Genomic DNA, 14,124 nt, shown 5'->3' with positions numbered 1-14,124 from the left:
GGCAACAAGCTCCTCTGGCACCCAATCAACACAACAGCATGCGCAAGCGCCCCGAGCAACTTCGCAAGCCTCATTACAGCGCAGTGATGCGCCACAGCCGGCCAACCCTACGCTTTCCGCCAATGTCGCGCCTCCTGCGTCAACGAGCGCACAACCAGCGCCACAAGCGAGCAATGCACTGAGCGCGGCAGACACGCGGCAACCGCGACCGCAGAAGATCAAAGTCCGCGATCTGCAGCACATCCAAAGCTTCGCGAGTGAGGACATGAGCGCCTTCTCCGAGATTAAGAGCCGAAGCCGGTCGCATTCGCGAGGACCGGAGGATGACGGCCCGCAATACGAGATTAGTGAGATGAAGGTCGAGCACATCATTGAAATGGTGGCCGGCCTTCTCACGAAGATTACCACGACGAACGATCAGCAGCATGAGCACCTGCACCGCCAACCAGCGCATTTAGAGCAAGCATCACACTTGACTCCACAAACGAGCAGCGTGCTCGCATTCCATGGGAAGAATGTGCCCAGCATCACCATCTTGAGCTATCTCACCCGCATCAATAAGTACTGCCCCACTAGTTATGAGGTGTTCTTGAGCCTGTTGGTGTACTTCGACCGCATGACGGAGAGGGTGAACGCGGGTCCCATGCAAGGTCTGCGGGACGTAAACCAGCAAATGTATGACCACAACCGAAATGCAAGCCGGGCAAGCAGCTCCAGTGACTCTCAAGGTACGGATCCCATGGAGGGCGTGACAGCGACTACACCGCAGGGCACGCAGACAGCTACACCTCCAGCGTCCGGCTCGATGGAGAAGGGCGACCAGCAGGGTGTGCCTGGAACGCCGCACAGTCGGCCTCATCAGATGGAGTCCCCCTCCATACCGCAGGCACCGGCATCGACGGAAGCGTACAATCTCTCACACTTCTTTGTCGTAGACAGCTTCAACATACATCGTCTGGTCATTGCAGGCGTGACGTGCGCCAGCAAGTTCTTCTCCGACATCTTCTACACCAATTCGCGCTACGCGAAGGTCGGTTATGCGCACATTCCAAGTACGTGTATCATAAGCTGACTTCCGCTAGGTCGGTGGCTTACCGCTGCAAGAGCTCAATCACCTTGAACTACAGTTTCTGCTTCTGAACGACTTCCGCCTTTCGATTCCAGTCGAAGAGATCGAAGCGTATGGGACTATGCTGGTCGAGTTCTATGCGCGGGAAGTCGTGGCCCAGCGGAAGGCTACGGAAGCCATGTCCAACCGATCTTTGAGTGACAGCTCAACTGAAAGCACAGCGACTGTCCGACCGGCCGAAGGCTAGGCGCCTGACGAGTCCTCAGCTCGTAACACGACGGCCGAGGCCTCCGCACACGATGGAGATGCTTTCTCACACACCACCACACGATGTTCGCTAGACGAGCAACTCCCAAGCCGCGAGTAACGGCAGCATTTCACGACTTGACGACGGCGTTGAGGGTCTGCTTTGCATCGCAGTCTTCACTTCCGCCGTATACCCACCTAGACCGATTTTGCCTGAGCGACGCTGGTGCAACGATAGACTTCTTTCTTCAATCATTGGTTTCTTCTTAAACGAGCATGTCGTTACTGCTTTAATGCGAGTATACCCCAGTTGTGCTATACAGCGATTCGAGGGATCAGGGCATCTGCAGCATTTACTTGTGCTTCACCAGGAAATGAGGTCTGTAGAGATCGATTGGTCCCGTACTACTGCTGTATCGGTAGCGGCACATGCGTCAGCATGGGTTGGCAAGACCGGGTTAACGGCGCCATGTGTTCAGGCGCACAGAAGTGAGGCGTAATGGTAATACCGGCTTTGCAGATCTTGCAGCTTCATCACCCCCGAACACTCCCTCCATGACTCGTATCGCTCGCGTGGAGCGACTCACTCTCGGGCCGAGGATGCAGACCCGCTACCTGACAAGGCTAGCGACAGCTAGACAGTGCACGCTTCGCCTAATGATGTAAGTTGTGCGCATAAATGAGGTAGGAAAACAGACTGCTTGGTCATGAATGCCCAGTATTCATTCCCTTCTCGATAGTGAGTCGAGAGTTGCGCCAGGTTGGTAGAGGAGCTTAAGGAGAAGTGAACGCGGCTTTATCGTATGAAACTTCCAGCGCTCTCTTGCGGACTACGTGTGACTTCCTGATTGCAACTTGTGAACACGTGCCTGCAACCTGCCCAAGCAGGACTTGTCTCTCATAAACGACAACGGTCACTGACATTCTAGAGCATCGTACATCTAAAGCGGGTAGCTTCGCACTTTCGTTGCAATGGAGACCGACGTGGTGTCGCATTGCGTCTCACTGTAGGTCTATCTACCGCTTGCCGTCCGGGTACATCGCTAACGTACCGCAGCTTCCTTCCATACACCGTTGCCTTTCACGATGCGGCTGCGCTAGAAGAGACAGCAGAGACCGTACTTCAAGCGGTGGCGAACCGGTCTCGCACCGGCTCGAACGGCGAGCTGGCTTCGAAACCGTCACAGGCGAGTCTGTTGAATGGGCCTACAGCGCCATTGACGCCGGGCATTCAGACCACTGACGATCTCTTCCGCACCGACTCTTTGCCAGATGCGACGAAATTACATTTTGCCAAGCCTGGAGACCCTCGCTCACTCGTGCGAAGCGACGTTGGTGGGCCTGACTGGGGAGCACAAGCCATCTTCAATCAGCCAACGTCGACTGCTGGACCGCTTCCCTCTGGTTCAATCCTAGACTTTGCTCAAGTGCATGAGGAACTGGAAAAGAAGCGACAGGAGGCACGAAAGCGTGTCAAAACCTCATCGCCGCCATCACGCGCCTCCCGTGCCGGCAGCCATGACCGCGCTTACGACGGTAAGCAATGGACCGTGGAGCCTGGACTGCAAGGTAATGGTGGCCTGTCCAATGCCATGCGCGCCCTCGTCGACATGGGTGAGGTTAACATCAGCTGGATCGGGACCATCGGCTTCCCCACTGATGTGTTACCTGTGAGCATCAAGGAAGATATTTCGGACCTGCTCTCCACGAACTACGACTCGCAAGTCGTGTACGTAAGCGACAAGGACATGGATGGTCATTACTCGCATTACTGCAAGACCATCCTCTGGCCAATCTTCCACTATCAGGTGCCAGATCATCCGAAGAGCAAAGCCTACGCCGACCACAGCTGGGAGTTCTATAAGACCGTCAACCAAGCGTTCGCAGACAAGGCCATAGCAAGTTACAAGCGTGGCGACAAGATTTGGGTCCATGATTACCACTTGCTGCTCGTTCCACGCATGATTCGCCAGAAGTTACCCGAGGCGCAGATCGGCTTCTTCCTACATACGGCGTTTCCATCATCCGAGGTGTTCCGCTGCCTCTCGACACGTACGTACCTGCTTGAAGGCATGCTCGGCGCCAATCTCATCGCCTTTCAGACGGAGGAGTATGCGCACCACTTCCTGCAGACTTGTAGCCGCTTGCTCACGGTTGAAACCACTGCGGACGGTGTGCAGCTGGAGGATCATTTCGTCAATGTCACAAACCAGCCAATCGGCATAAATCTACATGCCATGGAAGTGGCTCGCAACGAGCCGGAGGTGCAGGAGTGGATGAAGGTCGTCCAGGAGCGCTACAAGGACAAGAAGATCATCGTCGCCCGCGACAAGCTCGACAATGTCCGTGGCGTCCGTCAGAAGTTGCTCGCATATGAGCTGTTCCTCAACAAGTATCCGGAATGGCGGGAGAAGGTTGTGCTGATACAAGTCGCAACGTCAACGAGCGAGCAGTCAGAGCTCCTCACGACTGTCTCCGACATTTGCAGCCGTATTGACTCGGTGCATTCCACGCTTGCTCATCAGCCACTGGTGTTCCTGAAGCAAGATATCGGATTTTCGCAATATATGGCCCTCCTCTCCATTGCCGACGTCCTAATGATCACCGCATTGCGCGATGGCATGAATCTGACCGCGCACGAGTACGTCTTCTGCCAGGATGGTAGGGCGCCAATCGGTAACAAGAAGTATGGTCCACTCATCCTAAGCGAGTTCACTGGCAGTGCCGCAGTGTTTGGCGGTGCACAGATCTCTGTCAACCCTTGGGACTACCAACAGCAAGCCGATGGGATCAAGAAAGCGCTTGAGATGGACGACGTGACGAAGGAGAGCAGTTGGAAAGCCTTGAACAGGATCGTGACCACGCAGACCGGAGGTCACTGGGCCAGAGCATTGAGCGAAGCTCTAGCAAAGGTGTACGACGAGCATGCGACGCGGGCTAGGACATCAGTGCCGCGTCTATCGGTGAACAAAGTGACGGAGAAATATAAAGAAGCGGAACGCCGCGTCTTCATCCTTGATTATGAGGGGACGCTCGCACCACATCGAACCAACACCGGCATGCCCTTGTCATCACCGCAACGCATACTCGATGCACTCATGGAGCTCATGGCGGACTCCAAGAACATCGTGTACGTCATGTCCGGTCGCACACCCGAGGAACTGGAGAGCAACTTCCGTGTCCTGCCATCACTCGGTCTTATTGCGGAGAACGGCTGCTTCTTGCGTGAGTACGGTAGCGAGGACCACGCATGGCAGCGCTTCACCGACGAAGAGGAGACTGCCAAGTGGAAAGACCAGGTTCGCAGCATATTGAAATACTACGAAGATCGTCTCGAGGGCAGCTATATCGAAGAGCGTCACTGCAGTCAGTTCTTCCGCTACGATAAGTGCGAAGACCAGGAAGCTGCGATCCGTTTTGCCGGTGAATGTGCAGACCAGATCAACACCGCCTGCCGGTCTATGGGTATCCACGCCGTACCTATCGCCAAGGCAGTCCTAATCGAGCAGGTCGGATTCAGTAAGCGTACGGCGACAACTCACCTGTTCGATCAGCTACGCGAGCGTGCTATTGCTCGTGGCTTTCAGCTTCCAAGCTTCCTGCTGGTTGCCGGCGATGACCGCGAGGACGAGGTGGTCTTCCAGTGGGCTAACGAGCTGGCGAAAGCGGGCACAATCCGCGATGTCTTCACCGTCTCCGTTGGCAAGCGCAACACAGTCGCTCAAAATACGCTCACGCAAGGCACTACAGGTTTGCTCACTACGCTGCAGAAGCTTGCGAAGGCTAGCACCGAGTCGAATCCGGGTGACTATTTCAATCGCGGAAGGGGGCAAGGGAGTGCGTAGATGAAGTTCGCAGGTCAAGTTCGCAGGTCAAACAAGCGCTCAAGTGTACGCGCATGATGGCAAGGAGCAAGCGTAGGGTGCGTTATGGCGTTCTAATACCCGAGAGGCACAGCCCTCGTTATGCTTTAGGTCATGTCTCTACTCCCGACCCTCAATAGATTGACAGAATGTAATATGCAGCAAGGGTCAGCGATCCCGATGTTACCCGCGAACGCTTCAACTAGTTGCCTAAAGCCAAGTGTATGCCAATGCGGGTACGCGAAGCAGCCTGGGAAGCACCATCTATGCCGCTGATATCTACACACCTCTGATCCACTCAAGCCCCGTTCTAATATCTCCGAACTTCGCCATCAACAAATCCTGGAGATAGTATGACCGCGGGCGCCACTGACCAGTTGCGCCAGTCTTCGGAAGCATGTCTTTCGCTCGCTTGATGTACGTGCTGGTCAGGCGAAGCAGTGGCACGTCAACCATGTTCTTCTTCTCAAGCTCCGACCGCCTCGGGACTACCTCTGCCACGCCTTCGGAGCGCATACGCTTCAACATGCGACAAACAAGTTGCGCAGTAGCATCAGCACCCTGATCATGGCAAGACACTTGTCAGCATACTTCCAAGGCATAGATATACAATCCAGGGAACTCACCAAGGTCCAGCTTGCATCAACGTAGCCGAATACGTAGGCAGCATTGGGTAGGTTCTCGAGCATCACACCTTTCCAAACGTAGCTGTCTGCAATGTTGTAGGGCTTGCCATCGACGAGGAAATTGAGACCGCCGGCGAAACGTACGCGGAGACCCGTGGCTGTCACGATCACATCCGGATGCAGCTCCTTCCCGGACGTGAGCTTGATGCTGTCTGGCGTCACGGTCTCAACGATGCCTGTTTCCATGCCGCCTTTGCCGGATTTGAGAGCGTCGTAGAAATCACCTTGAGCCGGGGAGGTGTTTCGTTAGCGAGTGAGCCAACGAATTTTGGACCGATGTCCTGCAGGCCGCACTTACCGTCAGGGCAGAAGCAGACCCGCTGTTCGAAAGGGTTGTAGCTCGGATTGAAATGTGGATCTCTTGCCACGGTCGGTGGAAGCTGAGATTGGATGGTATCCGAGAAGAATTTCCGCATACGCTTCGGAAAGTAATAGCAAAGGCGTGTAATGAGGAAAGGGATAAGAATGTACTTCCAGCGGATGAGCGACTGGAAAAGGGGTTTGTTCCACCACGTGAGATTGTAGATCGTCTTGTCCAGACCATCCTGGCCTGGTAAGGACAACACATACGAAGGCGACCGCTGGAGTATCGTTACACTGGCAGCTTTCTTTGCAAGAACGGGCAGCAATGTGATTGCGGTAGCTCCTGATCCGACGATGACGACATTCTTGTCGGTGTAGTCGAGGTCTTCGGGCCAAAACTGCGGGTGAGCAACAGTGCCTTTAAAGTTTTCGATACCTGGGATTACTGATTGAAGTGGGTTGTCGTAATCATAATAGCCACAGCAGAGGAGTATGAACCGAGCCCGGATGTGCTTCTCCGCGCTGCCATTGGCGGTCACATTGCATGTCCAGGTCTTCGATAGAGTCGACCATTCTGCATTCTCGACTTTGTGGTGATACTGTATGCGCTTGTCGATACCGTACATGGCTGCGGATTCTTTCATGTACTTGAGAATGAGCGGGCCTTGTGCAATTGTCGTCTGCTCCTCCCATGGTCGCCACGGAAAGCCGAACGTGTGTAGGTCCTAGCTAGTCAGTATGCGGCATGGCAGAGTGGTATCAGAACTTACAGAGTCGCTTCGTATGCCGGGGTACCTAGGCTAATGTTTTAGCTTGAGGCGTGCCATCTTGAATGGTAATACGTACTTGAAAAGCGACCAGGTGCCGCCCATTTCATGACGGCCTTCCAGAATGGTGTAGCTGAGCTCCGGATTACGCTCCTGTAGCCTATAGGCGAAGTTGATCCCACTAATCCCAGCCCCAATAATCACGACATCAAAGTCGAGCTTCTCTGGTGCGGCCATGGTCGTTGAAGTTCTATCGACTTGGTACTAGGCTTAATCGTAAGTTACAAGAGCGTATGGGTGCAATGTGTTGAATGCTCGACAACACAGCCCGGAAGGAGGAGGGAGTAAGACACCAACATGCTGACGGTCGTGGCAAAGTCCAGGTGCTTTGACCCGAGCTCATGCGAGCCGAGGCACAAAATAGAAAGTCAGCACTCCGGAATGAGGTTGGTTTGCGGAGACAAATGTTGGAGAATCACCGATTGAGATGACCGCAAGGTCGATACTTTAGCTACTTCGTACACTATGCTCATTACATGTCATAAATCATAATCATAGCTCATTAGGACGTTGCAAGAGCGGCGACAATCGCATCCATCGCCGAGCTTTGCGTCGAAGCATTCGCAGGGCTTTCGAAAGGGCCCGACCAGACCACGCTCAACTGGTTATTCTCTTGGTCATTCGACCAGATGCTGTTGGCGTTGTCCGAGAGGAAGGTGGCGTATGACGACTGCGGACTGGCCTTGTACAGTATTTGCAAGTTGCGAGCAAAAACACCCTTGAACTGGGAACCATCAACGCCACAATCTGGCTCGCATGGATCGTGCAGAATGCCATCTGTCGTAAGAGCAGAAATGGCGGCATTGGCGATAGTCTGAGCCTCAGTGATGTAGGAGCTGTCGCCTGTTGACTTGCTGAGTTCTGTCAATGCTCCAAGAATGACGCCTTGGTTGTATGACCAGACGGTCTGGCCGTTGTTCTGGCATGTGCTGTTATCCAGCCCATCATTGATGGTATTCTGAGAGTTGATCAAGCCGCTGTTCTTGAACCAGGTCCATTGGTTGAGTGCGTACTCTTGGTAAGCACTGCCATTAGACGCTCGGTTGGCCAAATGCGCAGCAACGTCAAGAAATAGCTCGTTGGCAATAGCGTTCACGTAGGTATGAGCCTTGTCCCACCAGATACCGCCACCACAAGGTGTGGTGTTGAGCGACTGGGCCATGTCGTTGAAGATGTACTCCGCAGTCGAAAGGTAGTCTGAGTTGCCAGTCACATCGTAGGCGGCGATCCATGCCAACGCCCACCAACCCTCGTCATCGTAGTAGCCATTTAACCAGCCCTGGTTGGCAGTCGTTTCGGTAGACTCCATGCCTGCTGGCATAGCACCCGCGTAATATGTTTGCGGCCTGGTGTGGTAGGACAATCAGCAGGAGCTCTACGACTTGTTTGTGGATGCATATCATACATCGCGTTGGCTCCCATGACCTTGGTCATGGAGGCCTCATAGCTGGGTGCGTTACTGTGGGTCGTTGAGAATACAGACTCCGCTTCGCTCTTGGCAGTGCCATCGATCTGTGCCAGGTCCGCTATCACGGTCAAGCCTAGAACTTGGTTAGCACCATGTCCATGTTTGTCACGTGTATGTAGTGGCGTACAGTTTGCCGAGTTCCACCAGCCAGTGCTTGGGATCCAAAGACCAGTGGATCCATTGTACCACTGCTGCAAAGCCGTATAGGCGGCCTCGGCATCGCTGCTGGTAACTTGGGCTTGACTTGAAGCCAACAGATTAACTGTAGCTAGCAGCACCGTGCCGATGTTACGGGTGAAAGAAGGCATTTTGCAAGCTGCTTGAGCGACTGGCGGCGAGGACTATGGTGGTGTCTTCCGTTAGGCGGTACGACAGCCATGGTTGTCTTTATAGCCTCACGGCACAGGATCGCCGCGAAGCTATGTTGGTGGATTGGCAACGACGCCAGGACAACAATGACCGCATGTAACCAGTGTATGCAACCGGTGCATGCGCAAGTGGCAGGAGGCGCAAGAAGAAGAAGTGCAACAATTCCTCTTCGAGGTCAAGATCTACAGTATGGCCCATACGGCGATCCGTGGGCGTCTCTCAATTGCCAGAAACAGCAGCAGCAGAATGAGTCCACCTTCCGGAGCTCTACCGATCTTCGCAGCTGGCAACGCGGGGACTAGCTATGGTGAAAGTCACATGGAGCCGTTCATCCTTTCATAGCGTCAGGCCGTCCACGAAACCAGTGACCTTGCTGGGTTTGCTGACGAAGTATATTAGGGATCGTCGGACGCAGCGCTGGTCTCTTGACCGTCTCAAGCGCGAAGTGGGATTCGCGCAGGAAAAGCGCGCGTGCAAAAGGATTCATGACGCCATTGGCTGCTGGCTGCTGCTGTGCTTGCTCGGCGCAAGCGGTGTCGCTGAGCGATAGAGAGCAAGGCCCGCCTTATGGCCCGAGGCTTACTGGCTGACATGTAGGCCATATGTTGGCTTTGAAGCCTTGAAGGTGCGCTGGTGTGTCGTCATCTGCGTGACCAAGTAGACGCCCAGAGGTCCGTGGCCGCAATCATCGTCAGAACTATCACTGCCTCACGCTTGATAGATAGCAATAGTAGATGCTCATTATTCACTATCACAATTACTGTAGCAGAGCAAGAGGTGAAGTTGATAGTAATGGCAGGGATCTTGGCGCTGTGCTACCCTGTGAGAGGGCGTACTCGAAGGGTGAGTTGCGGCGACAGGCCGCTGCGTGCTTATTGGTCACGGCCCTTCGGGCTCTTTCCGGCAAACGGATGGACATGTCAAACGGTTATACCACTCCTCTCGCGATGGCTGAAGCTATGGCCTGATTCTGGCGAGGAAAGTGAGGACACTGAGAGAACGATGGCGTCCGCAACGCAGTCGTTCCCAAAGCCATTGGAGAGGTTTCAGGGGGTGATACGGCAGTCACAGGTTCCTTATCGCCTCCGCACCAGATTCGTATGCCTTCTCTGATTGCTGTCGCACGACGGGTAAAGATGGGCACAAACGATGCAGGTACTATCTCTTCATGCACGGCTATCTAATCACAACATGCTCCCCCGCCTCGCATCCGGGGAATATGCTCTGGTGAAGTCCACGTCCAGCTTTCCTCCACTGCTTGCTAAAAGCACGCTCTTCACCCACCGAACACTGTAGTCAAGTTTGTACTTCCACACCCACAAGTACGGCAGAAATGACAAACATGCGGTTCTTAGCAGGCTGGGTTCCTCTGCTCTGCGCTGTCGCGACACGTAGGTTAGCTGCCTTAAAAGGCGATTGTCCAGAGTCTCCTGCTCCAGGCCGCGACATCGAGCACTGACCGAAACTTCAAACAGTGGCAGCACCAAATGCCCTTCCCGCTAATCCCGAGCCTGCTCACAACGTAGAGCCTGGCGCACAACCAATTGCAGAACCAGCCCCAGCAGCAACCGAGTTTCTATACTACCAAGTCGAGTTGAAGCCGCGTGATGGGATCGGTGCACCCGTCACAGTCCTTGCGCGAGAGCCACAAGCAGCAGCACCTACCACAACCTATTCACTAAGCTTCACAACCGGCCTCAACCTTACCAACGTCACAGATTCGGCCGGTATGGCCACCGGACCTGCCCAGATTGCAACAGGCGCGTTCACTGCGCTCGACGGCGGTGTTTACGACGTGATTAGCGAAAGCGGCTACTTCAATATTGACGGCAAGGTGCGATCCCTTGCCATCAGGAATACTCGCTGGCCTGACACGTTGCTAATGGGAGGTTATAGACTCTTTACCCAAACCAAGGTGCGCTCATTGGCAACGAGCCCGTGACGTTCGCCAGCAATGGTCTTATGGCCAACGGCGTTACGGTCCAGCTCACCAACGTAACGACGTCTTCTGCGGCCGCTACGCAAGCGACCATCAGCGGTTCAATAAGTGGCACCATCCTTTTCTCCACGTATGTTACTACCAGCACTCGCAGCGAGAGTGCAGTGAGTACGATCTCGTCCGTCATAAGCATTACGACCACGGCCGCGGCGCCAGCAAAGACCGCAGCAGGTCACATGGTGGCGGCAGCTGGGTGCTTACTTGGACTGGTCGTGTTGTAAACGGGTATACGAACGAAGTTCTAGTGAGGAGCTTCGTTGCAATACCATGATTCTCTGTCGGACAACAGCTCATTTTTACCGGCTGAGGAGGCTGAGAGACATCGAGCAAATGGCCACCGTTAGCCGTCGCTTGCACAATTCTTTGACACCCGGACTGGTGTGGAGCCTTGGTGGCGTCTAATAACTGATTGAAGCGAAGTACGGAGTGCAGAAGACGAGCCGTGCTGGCCGGTGAAAGATGGTGTCTGATCTATCAATACATTCACAGAAAGCTTGACATGCCACAGAGGCATTCACAACCCGCAGAAAGTGCACGCTGCTTTTTGGCCGCCACAATAACCCGACATGAACGCCCATTCGGCTCCATGCTGTGCACCTAGGTAGTCATTGCTATAAGTACAGGCTTTCAGTCATTGAATCACAATCTGTCATTAGCTGGTCATTTTCGTTCGCAAAATTTTGCGCGTGTCCCACGTCAGTTCATGCAGCACGCGCCTGCTCAGGCCCCTGTGCTAGCACAGCGGGCGGTGGCAATCTCAAGGGCAAATCTTGCTGTCTAAGCGGTCCAAGGCGCAGATTTGGCAAGGCAGCTTGTCCGGCCAGTCAATATCGACCTTGCATCTCGCTGCTATAGCTCGCCGCTTGCGATGCAGACAACTGCCCCCTAAGCGAGATGACATCCTCCTGCAAGCGACTAATCCGCAGTTCATACTCGTCCTGCATGCGGGTAAAGCGCTGTTCCAGGCTTCGAACGTAGCCCCAGAGATCGTTCTGTTCCAGGCCTCCACCCGTAGCTAGAATGTCGCGCATGCTACTGCCCGAAGAACGACCGTGACTTGACAAGCTACCTGGATTGGATCCGGCCGTAGCTGGCGGTACCTGTCCATGAGAAAGCGCGCTGGGGCCCGGCCCTCCGCCTTGTAACGCACTTGGCAGGCCTGACCGGGGTTGAGGTTGCCCTGATGGTGGCGGTAAGATGACTGGGCCAGGTGCCGCTGAGGTGAACGACGCGAGAGGCTGAGGCGGGGTTCTACCTCCACCGCCACGACCGAAGTGTTGCTGCTGGAACTGTGTGGTTAAGCTTGGAGATCTGTTGCGATGTTGAATGCTTGCTGCTGCATCGACGCTGAGCCGATGTTGCTCTGGTGGCTGGCCTGGCGAGAGCGGCTTAGGCGACTCGGTCATCATCACTCCAGTTCCATATGCTTGATTGGGAGGAGGTGGATACGTGGGATAATACGATGAGCTAGTCGAGCCAACACCGGCTGGACTTGGATGGCCGGACATCTCCCGTGGCGAAGTGGCCGTGCTTGACCCCGGATGTATGACAGTCGGTGGTCCCATGCTGCTCAAGCTCGAACCGTGCGGTCGCTGCACCCCAATCGGCGGATACGTGCTCGAGTGCTGTCTGTAGACTTCTCGGTTTGCGTCCTGAGGCGCTTCGAGGTGGGTCCGCTTGCGGCTGGGCTCGCTCACGCGTCGCGCTTGCGGATCCGCGCCTTCCTCTTCCTCTTCACCCGTGTACTCAACCCCATCCATGCCTTCTCCATCACCAAACTCGTCGTCGCCACCCAAGCTAGACCTTCGTCCTGCGCAGCCACCTGGACCTTTGTTATGCCGCGCTAAAGCGTCCCCACGCGCAAAGCGCCTGCCGCACTTGTCGCAGGTGTGCGGTCGCTCACCTGTATGCAGTTTCGTATGCCGCTTCAGGTCGTGGAGTCGGCGAAAACGTGCTTGGCATGTCTGGCAAACATACGGCTTCTCTTGGCTGTGCGTTAGTAAGTGACTCTTGAGGTTATGATGTCGCGTGAAGTCGGTGGAGCAGTAAGGGCATTTGTGCCGTTTATTCGATGCAGGTGATTTTGGGCTCCCTTGAATACCAGGGTAGCTCATACCTCGAGAAGGTCCACCTTCCGGAGTTTGCACGGACTGCTGCGGCGGTGGGCCAGGGTACGAGAATGCCTTGTTAGCCTGATCGCTAGCTACTGTCAGATGACTATCGTTCCCGTAGGGTTCACTCTCGGTCATGTGCGCAGGCTCAGCCACATACTGGGGCCCGGAGGTAGCATCCGTTGTGGTTGCAGTCATGGCAGACGGAGCACCTGTGCTCCCCATCACACTACTGAAGCTTCCGAGACTAACCGGGCTGGCTTGCAAGGAGTCGCCTTGCGTGGTTTCCGGTATATTGATCTTCTCTGCTGCTTTTCGCAACGGCTCGCTAAGCTTCTCCGGCGCTGGCGCGTCAGAAGGCTTGCTCATGCCGCCCCCTCCCATCAGCGCGTGCATCGCGCCCACCACTGGGTTGGGGCTCGTCTGTCGTGATTCTAATGTGTCTTTTTGTTGTCGTTGCCGTTGCCGTTTCAACTCTGCCATGGCAGCCTGGCCGGTTAATGGCAATGGCGAGGTGCCAGGCGAGTAGCCTAGCTTGCCAGACTTCGGCGAGATATCCGCCGGAGTGTTTCGTGAATGCGGTCGCAGCAGATCGGGATTCTCTGCCCCACCATTCGTTGTGGGAATGTTTGCGCCGCTCGGTAGAGATGAAGGTGTACGCGGTGCACTTTCGAGCGGCGGAAAAGGTTCGATTTGAGGGGTTGTCGGCCGCTGTGTGGTCGCCATGTGACTAGTATGACATTATCCTGCAAGCGGGAGGAGGTATGGCTTCGACTACAACCTGCGCATCAGTTAGTCACAAATCATTACGGCGCCACGTGGTGAGCTTTGCGTGTCGGAACGACAGCAGCTTGCGCACAGTCCGAGAGCATAGCATAACGTACTAAGACAGCGTCCTGCGCTCCAGCAGCGTGCGCTCAATCTTATTCTGCGAATTCAATCTCGTTCGCAATGCAGGCAGCGCATGTGAGACCTCATACGTCATGCACAAGCATCGATACCAGTTGGCTGTGGCTGTTCCAAGACGCGCGACTCCAGGATCCACAGAAGAGAGACTGCCGTCGAAGTCGAAGAAAGCAAACAAAGATGCGGCTCAAGGCTGTGCGCAGTCGCAGTACGGCGTTCTGGCGGCGTTGTGAGCAATGAGCTAAGTGTGGCAGGTAAGGTTGAAGAAGGCTGAGGC

The 14,124-nt window shown here is 54.9% G+C and overlaps 6 protein-coding genes across 6 annotated transcripts; 3 read left to right on the top strand and 3 right to left on the bottom strand.

The window, feature by feature from the left end:
* Positions 1-91: 91 nt before the first annotated feature.
* On the top strand, positions 92-1,229 carry BAUCODRAFT_60442 (uncharacterized protein; the record flags this gene model as incomplete). Its single annotated transcript, XM_007683277.1, has 2 exons — positions 92-1,030; positions 1,083-1,229. Coding segments are annotated over 2 exons (1,086 nt in total), but the record flags the coding sequence as incomplete, so codon positions are not given.
* Positions 1,230-1,986: 757 nt separating this feature from the next.
* BAUCODRAFT_323942 (glycosyltransferase family 20 protein) lies at positions 1,987-5,309 on the top strand. Its single transcript, XM_007683515.1, has 2 exons — positions 1,987-2,322; positions 2,373-5,309. The coding sequence occupies exons 1-2, from the start codon at positions 2,288-2,290 to the stop codon at positions 5,158-5,160; spliced, it is 2,823 nt and encodes a 940-aa protein (XP_007681705.1). The 5' UTR covers positions 1,987-2,287; the 3' UTR covers positions 5,161-5,309.
* Positions 5,310-5,457: 148 nt separating this feature from the next.
* Positions 5,458-7,171, bottom strand: BAUCODRAFT_80118 (uncharacterized protein; the record flags this gene model as incomplete). The annotated part of the gene is made up of 5 exons (XM_007683313.1): positions 5,458-5,739; positions 5,805-6,088; positions 6,163-6,892; positions 6,938-6,962; positions 7,014-7,171. The coding sequence occupies 5 exons, from the start codon at positions 7,169-7,171 to the stop codon at positions 5,458-5,460; spliced, it is 1,479 nt and encodes a 492-aa protein (XP_007681503.1).
* Positions 7,172-7,409: 238 nt separating this feature from the next.
* Positions 7,410-9,017, bottom strand: BAUCODRAFT_323302 (glycoside hydrolase family 76 protein). Its single transcript, XM_007683514.1, has 3 exons — positions 8,590-9,017; positions 8,400-8,535; positions 7,410-8,340 (listed from the first exon to the last, which is right to left on the bottom strand). Exons 1-3 carry the CDS (start codon positions 8,768-8,770, stop codon positions 7,497-7,499), a joined length of 1,161 nt encoding a protein of 386 aa, XP_007681704.1. The 5' UTR covers positions 8,771-9,017; the 3' UTR covers positions 7,410-7,496.
* Positions 9,018-9,982: 965 nt separating this feature from the next.
* On the top strand, positions 9,983-11,353 carry BAUCODRAFT_322416 (uncharacterized protein). The gene is made up of 3 exons (XM_007683513.1): positions 9,983-10,222; positions 10,307-10,665; positions 10,728-11,353. The coding sequence occupies exons 1-3, from the start codon at positions 10,165-10,167 to the stop codon at positions 11,049-11,051; spliced, it is 741 nt and encodes a 246-aa protein (XP_007681703.1). The 5' UTR covers positions 9,983-10,164; the 3' UTR covers positions 11,052-11,353.
* Positions 11,354-11,654: 301 nt separating this feature from the next.
* On the bottom strand, positions 11,655-13,667 carry BAUCODRAFT_80627 (uncharacterized protein; the record flags this gene model as incomplete). Its single annotated transcript, XM_007683353.1, has 2 exons — positions 11,655-12,241; positions 12,413-13,667. 2 exons carry the CDS (start codon positions 13,665-13,667, stop codon positions 11,655-11,657), a joined length of 1,842 nt encoding a protein of 613 aa, XP_007681543.1.
* Positions 13,668-14,124: the final 457 nt, after the last annotated feature.

The sequence above is a fragment of the Baudoinia panamericana genome (genome assembly GCF_000338955.1).
Source record: "Baudoinia panamericana UAMH 10762 unplaced genomic scaffold BAUCOscaffold_15, whole genome shotgun sequence".
In the NCBI taxonomy this organism is placed as follows: domain Eukaryota; kingdom Fungi; phylum Ascomycota; class Dothideomycetes; order Mycosphaerellales; family Teratosphaeriaceae; genus Baudoinia; species Baudoinia panamericana.
This window is presented reverse-complemented; position numbering and strand designations above follow the sequence as displayed.